Here is a 20,041-nt window from a genome sequence, read left to right on the forward strand (position 1 = left end):
AATTTAAACTACTGAGAACTTCAAACCATGCCCTGAAAATCCAAAAATGTTAACAATCATGATAGACCTACTCAAAATTATATGGTACAAATGGGAGCCAGCAAGACTCAAGGTGGGGGAAATCTTATATCTTCCCCACTCACTTGCTGAGCCCGGTGTGGCCCTCAGGCTTTCTGGCAGCCACTGGCAGGCCCATAATGGAGCCATCGGCTGTTTGGCAGCTGTCCCCAGGCTCAGAATGGCCCTTCAGGACCACCATAGGCTGCGAGATCACCAGGCCCAGCACAGCTTCCAGCCTGTATCACATTCAGGCAGGGTGTGGAGTCCAAGGCTGTGTGCTGCTGTGTCCAACACATATCCCAGGCTTTTTAGCAACTACTGCCAAGCCTGACAAAGCCACGAGGGTTCTTCCTGGGTTGCACTGCTACCACTGGGCTCTGTACTATTTCTGGGCTGTGCCACCAACACCGAATGTTCAGCAGAGGCAGAGGCAGGCTGTGCTGACAGCAGGATGTCCAACATGACTCCAGGGCTGCATGAAGTGCTGGGATGTGCCACTGCCAGGCACAGTGCAGCTCCCAGGTTGTGTGGCTACTGCCATCAGACCCAGCACACAAACCCCGGGGCTGCACAGTCACTGCTACTGGACCCAGCACAGCTCCCTAATGCCATCATTGCTGACTAGCGAAGATAGCGGCATTCTCTGTGCTTGTGCAGGAAAAGCTGTTTTATTTTTCAGGGAAACCCCTTGTGGATTTTTGATTAAAGATTTTTCTGCACATTTGGGGAGTTCCCCAAATTAGCTGAAAAATCTCTTTAGCCTCCACGCGGCCCTAATCCACATATTTAGCTAGCTGAGAAAGGGGCCACAGGTGGGTATTAGATTTTTTTTCCTATACAGAGCTATAGTAGGAAATTTTATTTAATAAAAAGGGGGAAATAGTTACTCCTTAAATATAAAAAAACTATAGCACAAATTGCCGCTTTCAGCAAAACAACTGAACAAAACAAAGCCAATTCTATTACACCCACATATTAATTAGGATGCAATTAATACCTTGAACATGATCATTTGTGCCAGTCTTCATAGCCCAAGCATAAAATTTTACTTACACAGTCTCTAAACCTGGTGGCAGTTCATTTTCCTTTTCCCATGTTAATATATCTACAGCATATTGAAACATGATAGCAAAAATATTATAAACTCTTGCTATCATATCTTCTGACAAGTGAACAAGAGGATCCTAAAATAAGACAGAAGAAAAATTACTCAAAGATAGCATGTTTTATAACTTTTCCCACGTACAGGAGACAGCAGAGCATATTCTTTTAATTACAGGGGTTGATGTGTTCATTATTATTTTTAGTCTGGAAAGTTTTGTTTTAAGTTGTTGACCATTTTAGGCTAGGCTGGACTTTTGAATGTAGATTTTAATACCTTTTAATATATTGCTTTTATTATTTTTTATTTTGTAAGCTAGTTTGGATAGGTTTCTAGAAAGGCAACCTTGCAGTCTGTTCCACAACCTTGCATGTCTCACTGCTTAAGTGCCACTCAGCACTTAACACCCACTCAGGGCAGCTATCCTGCCCTAAGTGACTCCTCCTCCAACCAACTTGCCTGTCTGTCAGTGGCCAGCCAACCTTCTTCCGTCCCCCACCCCTGAGCACCCCCTCCTCCTTCTGTTTCCCTTTGAGGATTGGAGACTGCAGATCCCTGCTGCCTAAGAGCTGCCCCCGCCGGTGAGTTACTTAACAGCTACCTGCAGCCTTTCCAGGTCTGCAGAGTTCTTCCACCATCACCACCCCAATCTAGCGCCTGTTGTATTTCAGAATACAATGGACTTGGCCCCTAGTTTTCTAATAAAATTTAAACACTACTATTAAAATAATTGCATGTAAAACTCAAGGGATGTTGGTAAGGCCTGTGATATTAGTCTCTACTCAATTAAAGTTCCCCAAATGAGGCAAATCCCCCCCCAAAAATATATTCCACTCAATTAACATACTTGGGATAGTCCTGCTTAGTTTAGCAGGAACCTTTTCCCACATGATTTGAAGCAATATTATATGACACAAGTAAGCCTACACCTTGGCAGATGTCAAATATAAAGTCTGAGATTTATTCCCTTTTCCTGCTCAGCAGCATTATATTATAATTTTGAAAGACTGGGTATTGTTACCTCTTCCTCTGTAGTCTCCGAAGTGTTATGTTCATGCTTTTGGCAATAAGGACCTTCTTTCCAAGCCTCAGTATCACCACAGTCACAAAACCCTCCTCCACCAGATGTTGTCATCTGAAGTAAGAAGAGTTGGTTTTTATATGCTGCTTTTCTCTACCAGAAGTCTCAAAGCAGTTTACAATTGCCTTCCCTTTTCTCTCTGCACAACAGATGAGGTAGATGAGGCTGAGAGAGCCCTGATATTACTGCTTGGTCAAAACAGTTCTATCAGTGCTGTGGCAAGCCCAGGGTCACCAAGGTGGCTGCACGTGGGGGAGCAGGGGATCCAACACTGTTGCACCAAGCTGAACAGAAAAGGCTTGTTTCAATGTATCTGAAGAAGTGTAGTATGGACGCAAAAGCTTATACCCAGAATTAAACTTTGCATACCTAAATTACATTGTTAAGTGACTTTACAGTGCTAAGTGCGTGAGAATAAGGCAGACAGTGCCTCAACCGGCAGATCTGTTAATTATTGCATACTATTACATTCAATTTAAAAACAGTACCTATGTTACTTCATTTAAGTTTATGAGCTGCAGAGTAAAACTCCTAGTTCATAAAATTCTAATACTCAATTTTGAACAAAGTAATACGGCCTGTGGAAACACTCAGGACTATCTAGGCAAGTGGGAGCATCCCCTGCTTGCCATTGCATTGCTCTTTCTACTGAGAGAGTGGAAGGAAAGGAAAAGAAAACATTAAAACACAGGGATGCAATGAAATCCATTGTTTGACTTGACCAAGAAATATAGAGCAGTGGTCCACAACCTGCGGGCCGCGAAGGCCATGGCGCCGGGCCGCAGCTCCCTCTCCCCGCCCCCGCAGTAAAAAACTTCCCAGGCCGCAAGCTTGTGGCCCGGGAAGCTTCTTACTGCGGGGGGGGGGGGGAGGGAATCAGGGCCATGCCCGCGCATTGTGCATGCGCGGGCGGGCAGTTGCCCTGCCGGTCCCCAGCCTCAAAAAGGTTGGGGACCACTGATATAGAGGATACTGAAGTACAAGGTATCACTAAAATCAAATACACACGCTAGCAATTTTACTAACCCTGTACCGATGCTCTCTATGAATGCTTCCCAGAAAACACTCCATGCATAGTACGCATGTTGGGTCAACTGCACAATCTCTGAGGAGCGGGGAGAGAAGGAAAAAAAAAAACATTAACTCAGCAATCAACTGTTTAAGACACAGCATACAATGGTCAAAAATTTCAATACACAGAATGGGACCAACAGACCTCCTGGCATCCATTACACAGCCACTGAGAAGTCAGTCGTTAGGGGACCTCAATGGTTAAGAGAGGAGGCTGTAGCTCAGGGAAGGGTTTCTATTTTGCATGCAGAAGGGCCCAGTTTCAATCCCCAGTACCACCAGTTAAAAAGGATCAGGTAGCAGGTGACATGAAAGACCTCAGCTTGAGACCTTGGAAAGCTGCTACCAGTCTGAGTAGACAATATGGACTTTATTTATTTATTATTGTGTTTTATTATTTATTTATTATTTGATAGACTAATGGTATGATGAGCCTCTTGTGGCGCAGAGTGGTAAGGCAGCCGTCTGAAAGCTTTGCCCATGAGGCTGGGAGTTCAATCCCAGCAGCTGGCTCAAGGTTGACTCAGCCTTCCATCCTTCCAAGGTCGGTAAAATGAGTATCCAGCTTGCTGGGGGGTAAACGGTAATGACTGGGGAAGGCACTGGCAAACCACCCCATATTGAGTCTGCCATGAAAACGCTAGAGGGCGTCACCCCAAGGGTCAGACATGACTCGATGCTTGCACAGGGGATACCTTTACCTTTAATGGTATGATTCCGTATACTGCAGATTCCAGCTTCCATAAATGGACCTGACTTGAAACTAATGCTTACAAGCTACAGATAAGAGCATTAGAACAAATCAGGCAATCTTGTGTGATCAAGGGAATAAGCAGCCTCCCTAAACTGGTTAACATGATGGTAAGTATGGAAGTTGCACAGACAGATGAAGATCTGTCTTTGGGATCCGATTTCTTGGATTCCTTTGAGAAATAAACAGGTACCTCACCAAAGACTCCTGAGTAAGTTTAGCAGTCCTGGGATTAGAGGACAGGCCCTCTTATAGATTAAAACATGGCATCTAAAGCCACCATTTGACCCAATTACAGAGTCGCAACCCCCAAAAGAGAACAGAAACCCAATCTGGACAAAGTCAGGAACTCAAAAATTGAGCTGCAAAACAAAGTTAAAACAATATTTAAAATTATTACAAATATTTATTAAAATATACCAATAATATATTAAAAACAAAGTTAATATCCAACATTTTGCAGGATATTTAACCTTTACTTTCCTAAAAGTCATACAAGAGAGATCATTTAGCACATGTTGATTGTACTTGGGACAATCGAGACTTCATTTGGTGTGAATGATTTAGAAAATCAAAGTTCATATTTATCTCAATTTTACCAACAAATATGGGAGCTAAGATGTTGAGTGTCTTGATGACCCAACGCTTAAGTGCTTGTATTCTGGAAGCTTACAAGTTTCAAGAAACCTTGGACTAGCATGTCTATAGCTAACATTCCCTTCAGAAACCTACTCCCTTGGGAATGCTTAGAAAGTGACCTGTTCTTGTAATGAACTGACATCAGAACTGATACCAACGTTGCAGCTTGCCCTCTCTAAGTGGCTGCTCTAAGATTTGTCACCCTCCTTCTTGAAGAAATTACAGCATGTCTTTTATCGCAGGTGAAAGATGATTTATCTTCCTGCAGTGGCACCACCTCATGAGCACCTTCCATATATAGTTGTAATTGCTGTTTGTTGATTGCTTTCTGGAGGATAGGATGGTGCTGGTCAGCTCCTGGCTTTATCCTAAATTTCTCAGTTGCTTCCTTTCAACCCCCAAGCACTTAGTTTCAGTCATTCTGGTCTTGGATGCCCCACCAGATCCTGGCTCACTAGGTCCTGTGACATAAGAAAAGGAAGTGGTTCTTGTGTTAACAGCTGAATCAGAGTTGAAAACCTTGGCCATGGCTATAACTTCTGCCTGGAGCTGACAAATTCCTCTTAGGAACCTTGGTAAAAATCCAAGGTCCCCTTGGCCCAAATGATATCACTAGTATAACTTCTACTTGAAGGCTCTAATCCTTCTCAATATCTTTGAAGGAATTGCTACAAATAAAAATGTACAGTAACCCTCTTGGGCTAAGATGCGGTAATAACCTCTATGTTCTGCTTCTAAGCAATGCGATCTTGAGACAAAGTGTGGACAGAGATTGACTCTGGGATCTTCACCAAGCAAAGAAGGTGCTTTATCACAGAGCCACAGCCTTAGCCAATGTAGCTGAAATGATTTTTACATTAAGAGTTTTAAAAGTTTGAGTTAAACATGTTGAAGAGAAATGTTGAAGAGAAATCTAATTACCTGCATGAGTATGTAGGCTCTCCAACTTTAAAAACCCGGCCACAAAGATGCGAAGGTTTATTTGATTGTTCAAGTTTCTGAAACCCAAATGTAGGATCTTCGCCACATAGGTACCATTCCATTGGACCTAACAGAACATGTTGTGCAAGCATGTCTTCTCTTTGTGGGGCTGGGTTAGGACCCCTACAGTAAATTTTGGGAACATAACAGGCTAGATGCGTGTATATTTCTTTGGGAAGGTCAGAAGTTTGCAGCCATTTCTTAAAGAAAAAAATTAAAGTGCATTAATACCAAAATAAATGTTTCATAGGTATTTCATGTATTTTTTAAAAACATAACAATGGTGACCATACCTTCCTACCCAGAATTTTTTAAAGAACAAATACAAGGCCAACAGTTTAGCTAGTTATGCAGTTACCTGAACTTAAGCTGTTGTTCCAGCATCGCTAGATTTTCAAAAAGCTTACGGAAAATAGATACAACTATCACCAACACAGACGAAATGCCTAATCCTTGTTTGAATAGAAGATGCTACCCTCAATGATCTTGCTCTGGCACAGCATCAAAAGGCTTTATTACTTTGAACAATTTTCAACCAAGTCAGCTGCATCTCTCTTTTTAAAGAAGTTGCAAAAAAATTTCAAGCTATCTTACCAGAAGAAATGAAATTGCCACTTAAATTATACTGCTTAATTGCAGAGTGTACCACAGATGTTTGCTTTATTGTGCCTCAGTGCAAAACATCTTCTATTTTAATTTAGCCAACATTGAGGAGTTTTCTGGCAGAGTTTACCTGAAGCAACTCTTCTTTCCCATCCACATTCTGACACCTCAAATCTGTGGTAATGGATCTACTAAATCCAGAACTCATTTATCTTTAATCAGCAGGAAACGGGATTTTTCCATTTGGTGGTGAGCAAAGATCACTCAAAGGAAAACTAAGAGATGTATTATAGTTTTATACTACTCCCAATCACTATCTAAAGATGAAAATGAAAAAGAGATATGCAAAGTTTCCTTAAAGAGAACTTGGGCATCAAATTCTAAAAAGTACATTTCAAAGAGCAAACATTTAAGCAATTATTTTGAGGTTTATGGCAGCAAGTTGCTGCAGGGAGAAATCTAACAGGAAAACTAGAAGAACAACATTTGAGTCCAGTGGCACTTTTAAGACCAACAAATATTTATTCAAAGTGTGACCTTTCGTATGTATGCACCCTTCCTCAGACAAACTAGAAGGTATGCATGCACTATTACTATTTATATGCCTCAAAACTATGCGCACAGCTATAACACATCTAAAAGCATGTTAAATTTTCTATCAGTAGAACTTATGGATTTCCTCTAAGGATCCTGGAGATGATAACTTTGTTAAAGGACTAAGACCTCTCTGCCAGACCTTCATGGAATTCTATATCTCAAGGGAGAAGGACAGACTACAGAAAAATGAGCTGGGTCCAAACTACTCCACCATGAACAGATAACAGTTACTCACTTGGAGATGGTATGGGGGGAGGAGAGTTTTTTGTGATTTCTTGAAAATTAAATACAAAGTTTGATGTAGTGCTGTGCTGGAATAAACCAGTGTCATATATCCTACATAATTCCCAAGTGTTCCCTGACTTTTAGGGCACAGGGAACTGCAGCAGGAAGGGGGATGGCAGTAAGTTCTATCCCATGAGCTCTGCTCTACTTGCAGTTTGTTAGATCCAATCCAGTACTCCCTGTGAATTTGTTTTTAAAGTTAAGCAATTTACATAGCTAAAATCTGTAGATTTGCTATGTCAAATGTGTGAAAGAAGAATATATTTTGGTCACATTTGTAAATTTGTCTTTTTGGGTTTTCTGCCTAATCAAAAAATTATCATATTCTCATAAAACTGAATTCCTTTACTAAAACAGGATAGCGACACATATGAGGGAAGGACTAAGTTTTATATGCTTGCCAACAACATCAAACTTTGTATTTAATTTTCAAGAAATGTCTCAATACCTGCAGGCCCCAGTCTGCAAATTACTGCACATTTCAAAACCACCCACAGCAAATGCCTAAGCATATGGACCTCAGATAGTACCAAGCACATACCAATTTGAAATGTTTAAATATTACAGTAACAGCAGAATTCTGGTTATACTGTGTACCTGGCATCTTGTCTTCTAAAATCTTGTAAAAACCATATCATTTAATCCTTAATGCCTATTATAAATCACTCACTAATTCAGAACACCCTTCCCCAGCCACTTTACCAGGAAGTTATGTCTGCTACCAAAACAACCATTCCTACAAAAAATGATGTAGCCAGTTATCACCTTGTCCCTAATCTGCTCTTTATAAGCAAGATGATAAAAAGAGCAGTAGCAGACCAGCTCCAGGCCTTCTTGGATAAGAAGAAGAAGAAGAAGAGTTGGTTCTTATATGCCGCTTTTCCCTACCCGAAGGAGGCTCAAAGCGGCTTACAGTCGCCTTCCCATTCCTCTCCCCACAACAGACACCCTGTGAGGTGGGTGAGGCTGAGAGAGCCCTGATATCACTGTCCGATCAGAACAGCTTTATCAGTGCCGTGGCGAGCCCAAGGTCACCCAGCTGGTTGCATGTGGGGAAGCGCAGAATCGAACCCAGCATGCCAGATTAGAAGTCCGCACTCCTAACCACTACACCAAACTGGCTCTCATCAGCTCATCAGCTCTAGATCCTTTTCAGCCTGAGTTCCCTTTGGCCTATGGAGATGGCTCTGCTAGCTTTAGTTGATGACTTCTGTCTAAATGTAGACAAATACCAGGCATCCCTGGTATTTACTTGTGCCTTTGATAGACCGTTTACGCACTGGAGGTTTCATGCAGGGCTGCAGATTGGAGTTTTAGTCATGGCAGATTGCCCCACCTCTTCCTGCACCCACATGGGGGAGTATTTGGCCCAGTGCACCTCATCCGCCCCCGATCTGTGCTCCTGCACGGGAGGTGAGGCAGTGAAATTCCCAGTGCATAAATGGCCATACAGTGGACCATGCCATCTTGTTGAGGTACCTGGAAGTAGAATTAAGATCAGGGGTTGTGTATTGGACTAGTTCAAATTAATACTCATGGGCCAGACTGAAATCACTGCAAGGGGAGACTAGTTTTCATTAGTGTGGGACCTGTCCTATGGAGTCCCACAGGTTGCAATATATCTCCAATGCTCTTTAATCTTTATGTAATATCCTTAGGATAAACCATGCATAGGTTTAGGATTGGCTGTTATCAATATGTTGATGATACTCAGCTACATATAGCCTTATCCACATCTCCTGGTGATATAGCAGAGGTTATAAACTGCTGCCTGGCAGCTGAGGTTAAATACCTAAATACCTAAGAGTGAACAATTTGAAACTGCTTTGAAACTCCTTTGGATAGTAAAAAGGTACAAAACACAGTACACTGGTGTCCTCTTAAAATCCATTTAGAAACTCCAGTTGGTACAGAATGCCACAGGTCAGCTATTATCAGGAACCAGATGGAGCATATGTATTATTCCCATTGTATGGTCACTCCACTGGCTGCCGATCAGTTACTGAGTTCAATTTAACATACTGGCTATTGCATACATGCCATTGGACATTCATATCTGCACTACCATCCCCATATGTTGCCATGACAGCTTTGCTCATCTTAACAAGGCCTCCTGCCTTTTCTGTTGTGGAATGGCCTGCCAAGAGAAAGAAGGCTTCCATTCTCCTAGCTTTCTGAAACTATGGAAAACTGAATTATTAAAGAAGGATTTTCTACACAGGCAATGGGATACCACTGAACTGTATTGTTGTGTCCAGTTTGCTTTAGCTTGAATCCTATTGTTTTATTCTGCATCATCTAATGTGTCATATTAACGCACCTTGCTTCTGTTTTTTTACTTCTAGCTGGTAGTATGAACTAAACCCTATCTTAGTGGGCTCATTCTAGGTAACCTGTCTTGAGTCCAAGTGAGAAAGGTAGACTATAAAAATGTAAATAAATACCAACATAACGACTGTTATTATTATTAATATAATCACAAAAATTTATCAGACCATTCCACTCTTGCAAGGGTCACCAAAGCAGCTAGCAATTTAAAACATACAAGATAAAATTATATGATACAACCACTCACATCAACCCTCATCCAAATATACATCATTAAAACAACTTTTAAAAGAGTTCAAGTACATGCAAACCATGGTTATGAAAGAGGATCTTGTTGGAACACTGCATATTGTTTCCAATTTCTAATTTTATCTTGACACAAAAAAGTTACTGGTTTTAAACATCCCATAAAACTTATAGTTATCTTATAAATCTATATACTGAACTTTGCAGAATTTTTTAACACTCCATGCTTGTGTCACATGACTGCCTGAAAGTACATCTCACAACCTGTCTCAGTAGTAGAGATGATCTGTCTGGGAGGTTAAGAAAAGTTACATGCAAATAAGATCTTGTCCAAAGTGCTAAAAAACCCTGCCTCCTGGAACAGGTCTTAAGAACAAACGCTACCGAGATACCCAACTTCATAACTTTAAAAGAGAACACAGAGGTCAGATTAAGAGGCAACTGAAAAAAATATTCCCCCAAGGGACAAAAGTGGTGTGGTTGAGCAATCTGCCACAAGACTGCTGAACCATAAACTCAGTGGTCTAAAAAGCTATGTTTACATAAAGATATAGCTGCCTGTAAATAAGAGGCTCAAATGGAGACTGGCCTGTCTGCTGAAATCTTAAGAGCAAGGTCATCAAGTAAGTGGGAAGGGGGATCCTGGGATGGAATTTTCTAAGTGTACAATGCCTTTAATGCAAGTCATAATCATAATTTAATTTAATTATACTTATAAAGATTGTTACCCAAGTCCCTTACTATAACACAATTTATAAATGCCAAAGAAATGGCAAACACACACTGTACCACGTAGGACCAATTTATACAAAGCTGAGGATTCAACAGAAAGGAAAAAGATGCACTGTGTCCCTGCAGTCAGCAAGAGTGCTCCTGAAATCTGTCCCAGCAAAAGATTTCCTTAAAACATCTCTTGCCCTTCTGCCCTCTGTGTTAACCTGTCAAGGCGAGCAATACAGCTTTCCTGACAGTTCCACATTTGTTCTAAACCGGTGGAGAAAACACAAATACACGCACGCGAAGAGGGCCCTTCGAGACTCATTACTACACTGCGACTCTTGGGTGCGACAGCCTACTTCGCCAGACGAAGCGCCCAGATGGCTCCGTGGCGACTCCTTCCCCCGAGGAACACGCCGCCGTCACCCTCGCCATGGAGGCTGGCACGACACCAAGCCGTGACCGAGCTTTTCCTAAAGCACAAAGGCAGGTCCCTCGCCAGCTCCGCGCAGCCTACACCAACAGTCCCCAACCGTCCGCTTGGCAAGCCTCCGCTCTCGAACGCCCTGGGGCGCCTTCCTGGCCTCTCGGCTCCTGCTGTCACGGCCCTCGCCGTCCCCGAGCATCTCCCTCGCCGTCCCTCACGCGTCCGCCTCCGCCTGCGCCGCCGTCCCCGAGCCCCCCTGCCTCTCTCGCCCCGGCCTTCACCGCCCCCGACCCTCCGCCCCCGCTTCTGCGCCAAGCGACGCTCGCGGCCCTCACCAGGGCCGTCTCCTCCGCCGAACATTCCAGCAAGCTCCTGTCAATGCCCTGGACCTCCGTCTCCAAGTCCGACGCCATCTTCCACCCTCCCTCCCTGCCTCCCCCTACTCCGTCGCCAAGTAAATGACACCCGGAACCGGACCCAGCCGGCCTCTCTACCCGGAGAACCGGCTTCCGCTTGGCGGCCCTCCCTTCACCCCCGCCTCCACGCTTTGGCGTCCGCCCTCGATCCTCCTTCGCATCGGCAACAACGCCATCGGAGGATGGCGCGAGGTATGATGGGAGTTGAAGTCTTTTGCTGACAAGCGCTCAAGAGCACGAAGGTCTCTGCGCCCTTCAGTGAAATGACACGTCATTATCTCCATCCTCCCCGCCGATTCAGGGGATCAGGAGGCCTAGGCAGAGTGCATTTCACGGACTCACTTTAATCGCATGGGCGTATCAGAATATATACGACTGCAGAAATTACGAAGTCTTTGCTCAATCTATTTCTATCAGAGTTGCAATGAAACTCAACAACCTACAGAAATTTCTGGCCTAGGGATGCCAAGTTCACGATGGAAAATTCCTGGACATTTGGGGGCAGAATCTGTGGATGCTGTGTGGAAAGGTGGGAGCATCAGGGTATTGCCATTGAGTCCTGCCCTTGAAATCAGCTATTTTCTGCAGGAGACCTGATCTCTGTTGTCTGGAAATCTATCCTAATTTGAAGGATCACCAGGCCACTAGCTAGAGGTTGGCAATCTTTTCTGTATGCCACCAAAATAAAAGAAAAAAAGGATCTCAAAAATATCTTGAAGACATTGTTCCACTCCATGTGTAGTCTAAAAAACTTCCAGAGTGCTCAGTGCTCATTGTACTCCACTAGGAACAGAGTGATCAGTGCATTGGAGTAAAAGGGGGAAAAGAAAAAGAAAACTGGCAAGAATGAATATTACCCTGACAGCTTATTATGAACTGCCCTGAAGACAGCTGTCAGGGGATTTATATGCTAATGAGATTTCCAAGACACTGAAGGATATCAGGCACCAGGCTTTGACTGCATCATAGAATAACAGAGTTGGAAGGGACCATACAGGCTGATCAACAGCAGCACATTCACTAAGAAGTGGTTTGCAAAGTTTAACATGAGAACAGGAAAACTCTCAGAGGAATTCAAGTAAGCAAATATAGTTGGTATTCTGAAACCTGGAAAACCAAAACAATTGGCAGAAAGTTACAGGATTACTTCTGTTCTGAGCTCATGTTACAAACTTCTAAAGAAGATAACCCTAAACAGAATTAGTGACAATTAACAAACATGCCCCTATAGAGCTAGCAGGCCCTGCGCTTGAAGGGAGGTATGGAAATTTAATAAATAAATAGTTGTGAAGATCAGGTTCTCAGCTTAACAACTTTAATTGAGGCAGGGTATAGAATGTTCCTGTTTCCATAATAATCTGCCAACCATTAACTGAATATCTCCCTTAATGGCACCTGACTTGTGCACAACCATACACTTAAGAACCTTGGCATGATGCTGGACAGGACCTTGAGCTATAGACACCATAAACAGCATCTTGCCAATGTAGCAGCAAAAATATGCTTGCAAAACAACATTCTCCTAAAATTAGGTAATATATCTTGGGGTGTGTCTGCTACAATACTTAGATGCTTAACTTTAAATGTATAGTGCTGTGGAATATGATGCTTCACTGTAGCTCAACAGCATGTCCCCAAACCTGACGTCCAACTCAATACAACAATTAGAACTATCAGCAGATGTATTAAACCCACTCCAACTATTGGCTACTCATGTTGGGTCATATCATTCCACTGCATCACCGAAGAAAAAATGTTCTTCATGAGTACAGAAAGATCATTGAAAATAGTTGCCCATCTACAAAGACATGGCTGACCCAGGCCTATCCAGACTATATAAAAAAATTAAAAAGCCATTTGTTGCAGTAATGCCAGTGCTGACCACTCTGTTCTGTCCCATCCCCCCACATAGTGGCAATCCTTGTTGTGGTCAGAAGAGGCGGGGGGAAACACCACTCACCACTTCCATTCCTCCCAGACTTTTAAAGTGACTAGTTAGCCCCATCCTTTCGTCATATCTACACATACCTCACCATGTGTACCTGCTTTGCCCCCACAAACAGCCTGCTACTTCCCTCCCTCATACCAGTAACTCATGGGCCAAGTAAGAGTCCAGGAGACGGTAGTTCTGGCTCCTGGGCCTTATGTTTGACACCCCTGTCATAATGTTTAACTCAGGGTCTTGAGCAGTCTAATTCCCTTTCCTCTTTAAGACTGTTTATGCACTGGAGGTTTCATGCCGGACTGCAGGCTGGAGTTTTAGTCATGGCAGGTTGCCCCACCTCTTCCTGCACCCACAAGGGGGAGCATTTAGACTGGTGCATCTCAGCCATCCTCTATCTGTGCTCCTGCATGGGAGCTGGGGCAGTGAAGTTCTCAGTGCGTAAACGGTCTAACTGAGGCCCATTCCGCACAAGGATCAATGTGGCAAATTTCTTGCAGAAAGAAATAACGGAATTTAAAATAGTGGAATTCGGCGTAACGCATACCTGCCTTTGTAGTGGAATCCAGTAGCATTTCAATCGTTTCCCACAGGTTTCCAGTCTTGCAAAAAATCGCTAAAAAGGAAGCAATTTTTCCGTGCTTTGTCCCGCCCCTGGCCGTCAATCAAACGAACAGCCAATGGGCGGTTGTTATCATGCTCCGGAGAGCCCCTTTCCCTTTAAGAACAGGTTTTAAAAAAAAAGAAAAACACACATTGCAACGAATATGCCTTGATTCCTTGCTTCCTCCTAATGTAGAGACCCATCTAGCTGGCAGCTGGCGTGTGAGCTGCCAATTCATTGTTGCCACGCTCCCCTGAGTGAACCCCCCCCCCTCCGTGCACGGGCGCGATTTTCGGCCTAAAATAAAGGGAACTTGCAAACGGGGCTGTTTTGTGCTTGGTGACTTAGGGGAGCTTTAAAGCAGATCTGTGGAGGGACTGCAGCCGGAGAAGCCTCGCTGGGTGAATGAAGGCTCGCCTGCTCGTTGCTCTCCGCTCGCTCCGAGAAAAAAAAATGGCGATCGCTTCGCCGGAAGTTCAGAGGAGAGAGCCAGGGGGAGGGACTTTGCTGAAACCGCAACAATGGGAACGCACAGAACTTTTTTGAAACTGTTGCAGATTGTTTGCAAGAGTGTAGCACTTTTCGGAGGGTGAATCCACTTTTCAGGATTTCCCTTTAAGCGCTACAATAAATCGCTTTTTGCGGATCAGTTTCAGGAGTATGGCAGATTGTGTGCGACGTTGTGCATAACTGCAAATTAGTAGCGTTTACAATTTGCCACACTCCTGCTACATTTAACTTGTGTGGAATGGGCCTATGTTTTGCCTTCAGCATTCTCTGCTTCAGGAGGATATTCACTCCTCATCAGGCTGCTTTGGTTCATTTATGTACCTTATTTTTCTGTACAGTAGAAATACATTTATAAGTTGTAAAAGTACCAGTGGATCAACTGTTGCTTTAATAAAAGTTGCTTTAATAAAATAGTGTTTATGTACTTGGATAAGAGCCTTGCAAATAAACCCATAAAAATTATTAGCCCACAAAGTTTACTAGGGGAAGGGATGTGAATAAAAAACAGAACCACCCCTTTTACTTGAACAGAAGGGCATGTAAATAAATACATGTATGTCTCCAATTTAGTTAGTCTGAGGAAGAGTGCTTGCACTCAAAAGCTCACGCCTTGAATAAATCTTTGTTGGTCTTAAAGGTGCCACTGGACTCTGATTTTGTTTGTTGTCCCATTTTGCCATTTGGCATTCGTTCTCTTTCACTGAACTCAATCTGATTTACAAGTTTTCATCTATAGCAGTGGTCCCCAACCTTTTTTCGTCTGGGGACCGGCAGACGATGGCCATGCCCGCGCAGCGCACACGCGTGGCCGCGCCCGTGCATCACGCATGTGTGGCCGGGTCGTGTATGCGCGCATGCGCGCTGCGCAGCCGAAATCGCGCATGCACGGCACTTTCGCACATTGAGGAACCATTCTGTCAGGAACTTCGTCTGGATGTGTAGCCAAAAATTCTGTTGAATTAATTTCATCCAATTGGTTCTGATCAACCCTCTGGGGCAATAGAAAACAACACCTTTGCTCCATCCTTCATCCAGTTTGGTGAAGTGGTTAGGAGTGCGTACTTCTAATCTGGCATGCCGGATTCAATTCTGCACTCCCCCACATGCAACCAGCTGGGTGACCTTCAGCTTGACACAGCACTGACAAAACTGTTCTGACCGAGCAGTGATATCAGGGCTCTTTCAGCCTCACCCACCTCACATGGTGTCTGTTGTGGGGAGAGGTAAGGAAAGGTGATTGTAAGCTGCCTTAGTTGTCTTCTCTCTAGGCTAAGCACACCAGACTCCCTCAACCTTTCCTCATACAACTTGGTCTCTCCAGTTTATCTACATCTTTCTTCAGTTGTGGTGCCCAAAACTGAACACAGAACATTTCCACATGAGGAATCCATTCTTCGAATTTTGGAGGGTTTTAGAGGTCCCTCCACATGACATCGCCTGCATCCCAAGGTTGTCCAATAGCTGGGTTTTTAGCCTTTTTTAACTCATGATCTCGGGAATTGCCAAAACTGGATTTACATTCCTAAATCGCATGTCAGTGAGCAACCAGCGAGCAACCACGGATAAGCCTCTATGGAGGGGGAAATGTGCGATAGACTTAGCACATAAATACATAAAATACATAAACAATATAGAAGAAGGCAGGCCAGTAACTGTTAGTGTGGTTATGGCAGACAAAACAAAAGTCTTTACCTGCTAATGAAAGTCACCAATAGAGGGAGGCAAACGAATTTCCCTTTGGAGGGAGCTGGAACACCTAACCACAGTGATCAATGTGATGGTCACCTCTAGACTAAACATCTGCAACTCAGTCTACGCAGGCCTACCTTATCCTTGATCCGGAAACTTCAACTGGTGCAGAACACCACAGCCAGGATTCTCACTAATACATAATGGAGATCCTACATCCGGACTGTATTCCAACAACTCAGCTGGAAACCAGTTGAATTCCAGATTAGACTTAAGGATTTGGTACTTACCTTCAAGGCCATACAGTGTACCTGAGAGACCGTCTCTCTGCCTACACCACCAAAAGAGCACTATGCTCTGCCGCCACCAACCAGATGGTAATCCTTGGCCCCCAAAGACGCACGTTGGTCCTCAACAAGGTCCAGAGTCTTCTCTGTCCTGGCCCCCACCTGATGGAATGAGCTCCCTGAAGAGATCAGGGCTCTGCCCGAACTCCCACAATTTCACAGGGCCTGCAAAAGGGAGCTCCTCCACCAGGCATTTGCTTGGGGCCAACCGACCCAACAACATCTGCTGATCCCCCCTGACACCCCATTACACAACTGAATATGACCTACCTAAGGGTTCCATTAAAGCTGCTATCTTTGATGAACAACATTTCTGTTGAAATATCATAGTTGATATGACATATGTTATGTTATGATGTTCCATGTAATTACTCCATGACGTTTTATGTAAACTGCTCAGAGTCTTATGGAAGGGTGGTATACCAATCTAAATAAATAAATAAATAAATAAAAAGTAATGGTGGGAAGAACTAAAGATTACTGGAGAGTGTATTGTTATACTGTTCACTATACTGTTTTCTGTTACAACCACTGTTATTATTATTATATGTATGAGTATTAATGAAGACTGTTCCATGTATTATTTATATGTTTGATGTAAACCGCCCTGAGCCTCCGGGGAGGGCGGTATAGAAATATAATTAATAATAATAATAATAATATCTTTTGTGCTTTTCCCGCTGTGGAGTTATATCACTCTATAAAAATTAGTTATATTATCAACTTTCATGCAAAGGCCAAAACACAAAGAGGTCAGAGAATCTGATATTAAAAGCAAAATGGGCTCCAAACTGAGGGAAAGTGCACCCTCCCACATCATGTGGTTTATTGCCTTTAAGCTCCTGTTCCCAAGCTCTTTACTCTCAGCTATGATCACTTTCAATACTGAAGATTTAGCTAGGGGAAAAATGCCAGGAAAAAGGGGCTACAGGACGTAAGAGAAAGAGCTGGGCTTTGTGAACCTGACCCTCCATCCTACTTTTCCTACATGAATGGGACAGCTGTGTATTTAAACACATGGAACTATTCAAGGTTGGTCAGGTTTGGACCTGAGATAAAATTTAAATGCTACATTGTTATTGTTAAATACATAATTTGCAGTCCTCAAGATCTTTAGAACTGTAGTACCTGTACATATAAAGTCTGTTTTCCCAGTCCTGTACATATGGACTAATCAATTAATCTTGCACCTGAAAACTGTCAAGGTGCACCTTCATTTCCTTTCCCCACACTATTGATTTATTTGTTGTTTGCTTTTTCTCCCGAGAGCTTAAGCAATGTACATAAAACTACCAGGTGATCTTTCATTCAAGTCCTGACCAGAAGCAGACATTTATTAAAAACAATTTGTATTACTTTTTAGCTCATACTGGTCAAAAATAAAGTTTGTTTTAAACAACTGAGCACACATGTTTCTTGCATCCTGTTTAATCATCCATCCTCTTCAGGGATGCGACTGATTTGCGTGGTCCACCTCCATAGGATAACAGAATCTGTATGTTTTCCATTAGGCTTCTGGAAAGTTACCACAGGATATGGTGGTTTTACTGAAACCCTACTGAATCTCTAAATAAGTTACCTAAATATTTGAAACAATTTTTCCTAGTTGCCCTTTCTGCAGACTGAGCCCACATAACTCCAGGTATTACAAGCTGACTTGGGTAAAAAGGGATACAGGCTTACATTGGAAATGGAAGAAATTTAGGAATGAAGCTAGCTGAACATGATATCATCCACCTTTTTGATCTTTGGGAAATTATGGATAGCAGAAATATTTATGAGGTCTAAATAGTATTAACAACGCACTTAAACTTTGTTTTATTTGATCTCTTTTCAAGATTTTTAATATAGTTTTTACAAGTCATTATTAACTACCTTGAGTCTTTTGTTGGAAAAAGGTAGCTCTTCTAGTAGCAAACCCACTTATGTCCAGGTTTAAGCAGATTAGGCATGCTATCATAGAAAATTAAGACAGTTGCTATAGGAGCTGGTAGGCAGGACTTATTGTTGCTGCTGTTCCAAACACTACAAAGCAAGTAGTTGTAGGCAGCCATAGGAAATGGTTACAACAACATCAGTGAAACGAAAGACACTGAGGCATGACTGGCAAAAACCAACCCCTATAAATATTTTGTATAAGTGCATATAAAAGTTGTTTTTTTTATTCCAATATATAACAAGGCTCCAGTACTGAATACCTTGTTTCACCTTCACCTTTTCATAAAATATTGCAACAGCACAGACAAAAATTCTAGCTTCCAAGCGGTATGGCAACCTGCATTGTATGGATTTAGTCTGTTACACATGGCTGCCAGAAGACCCTCCATCCACCTCCATTTTCCCAGCAGCACCCTACTCCAACACTTACTCATTTAGTTGGAGGCAGCCTGGGGCCAGCTGCAGCAAAAAAAGAATCTTGCAGGAGTTGGTAACCAGTCTCAATAGATCTCCAGAGCATGACAACAGCAGAGAAAATATGGTGGGATTCAGTCCAATACAGCAGTGGTCCCTGCTCCATTTGCTTTCCCGCCGCCCGCTGGGGAGCGCTGCCAGTAGCAGCTGTGCAGTGCCACTACAAGGGGGAGCCCCAGCAATGGCAGCCGCTGGAGAGCACCAAAGGTGAGCCAGTGGTAGAGTGGCAGGGCAGCCCCTGAGGCAGTAGCTGGGGAGGAGGATGAGGAGGAGCCGCAGCCCGGTACTGACTGACCCACAGACCAGTCCCGGTCCCTGGGGGTTGGGGACCACTGCAATACAGAACAGATCCAGACACAGAGCCCAGATACACAGGCGACAAGCTGGCTGGGTGAGAAAAGGGAGAGACTGTTCCAGCCTCAAGTCTAAGCAAACTGAAGGCAAGCTCCTTTAGAGGAAGCCAGAGGGTGTACCTCAAGATCCAGGAAGAAGGCCCTATGACCCTGCCTCGTGCCAATCTCCAGGGTTTTTCAACATTAAAAAGGTTTCTCAAGTACCTAGGTACTTGTTGGGGTGACCCCCAGCCATAAAATTATGCAAGTGTTCTTTCACAGAAATTAAACCGAAACTGACCAATGGCGTGAAGATCTATTGTTCAAGATTGTATATAAATTGTTGTGTTTTTTTTTTGGGGGGGGGGTTGAGTTCAGTTCTGCCTCTTGTCCCACCATGCCGATTTTGCAGCAACAGTGGCAGTGCCCCCTGCCCCAACCAAGCTGGTCGCCATGTCGTGACCCCTGTGAAAAGGTTGTTCGACTCCTAAAGGGGTCCTGACCCCCAGGTTGAAAACCACTGCTCTATCCTCTGTGAGATGTATATAATCTCTCCATACATGTGCAGTCAGAATCTCTCTCTGTCCTCTTGTTTTTGTTTTTTTGTATGTATGCAGACAGGTGCAAAGGACCTGGGTGTGAATGGGAGGGATGAGATGTCCTCCTATTTTCGAAGAAGGACCATTCACGGTGAGTGATCAATGGTCGTTCTCTTTGCGAGCCAGGAAGATGCCTCAGTAGGACTTGAAAGTGTGGTCCCAGTAAATTTAAACTGTCAGCCTTAGTCCTTGATCACGTGTGGCAGAATAGAACAGCTGAAGGCTGTGTCTGAGGCACTGAGCAATTGTAACGTAATGTCTAATGAATGTGTTCACGTTAGACCATGTGGGTGCTCTACAGA

General features: G+C 43.4%; 1 protein-coding gene across 5 annotated transcripts in view; it reads right to left on the reverse strand.

Moving 5' to 3' along the window:
• UBR2 (ubiquitin protein ligase E3 component n-recognin 2) overlaps nt 1-11,372 on the reverse strand; it is a 70,421-nt gene extending 59,049 nt beyond the window's left edge. For 3 of the 5 annotated variants that reach the window (XR_013231089.1, XM_077338005.1, XM_077338014.1), the window contains exons 1-5: nt 11,224-11,372; nt 5,626-5,885; nt 3,270-3,348; nt 2,184-2,297; nt 1,114-1,244 (exon numbers count right to left, since the gene is read on the reverse strand). Coding sequence is in view for 4 of the 5 variants with exons in the window: in XM_077338005.1 (XP_077194120.1) it covers nt 1,114-1,244; nt 2,184-2,297; nt 3,270-3,348; nt 5,626-5,885; nt 11,224-11,301 (662 nt within the window). In the remaining variant the exon portion in view is untranslated. Of the gene's footprint in view, nt 1-1,113; nt 1,245-2,183; nt 2,298-3,269; nt 3,349-5,625; nt 5,886-6,418; nt 8,060-10,820; nt 11,089-11,223 lie in introns of those variants that run through there. The other 2 variants (XM_077338034.1, XM_077338024.1) reach the window with 2 other exon arrangements.
• Nucleotides 11,373-20,041: the final 8,669 nt, after the last annotated feature.

This window comes from Paroedura picta, chromosome 1 (genome assembly GCF_049243985.1).
Source record: "Paroedura picta isolate Pp20150507F chromosome 1, Ppicta_v3.0, whole genome shotgun sequence".
NCBI lineage: Eukaryota > Metazoa > Chordata > Lepidosauria > Squamata > Gekkonidae > Paroedura > Paroedura picta.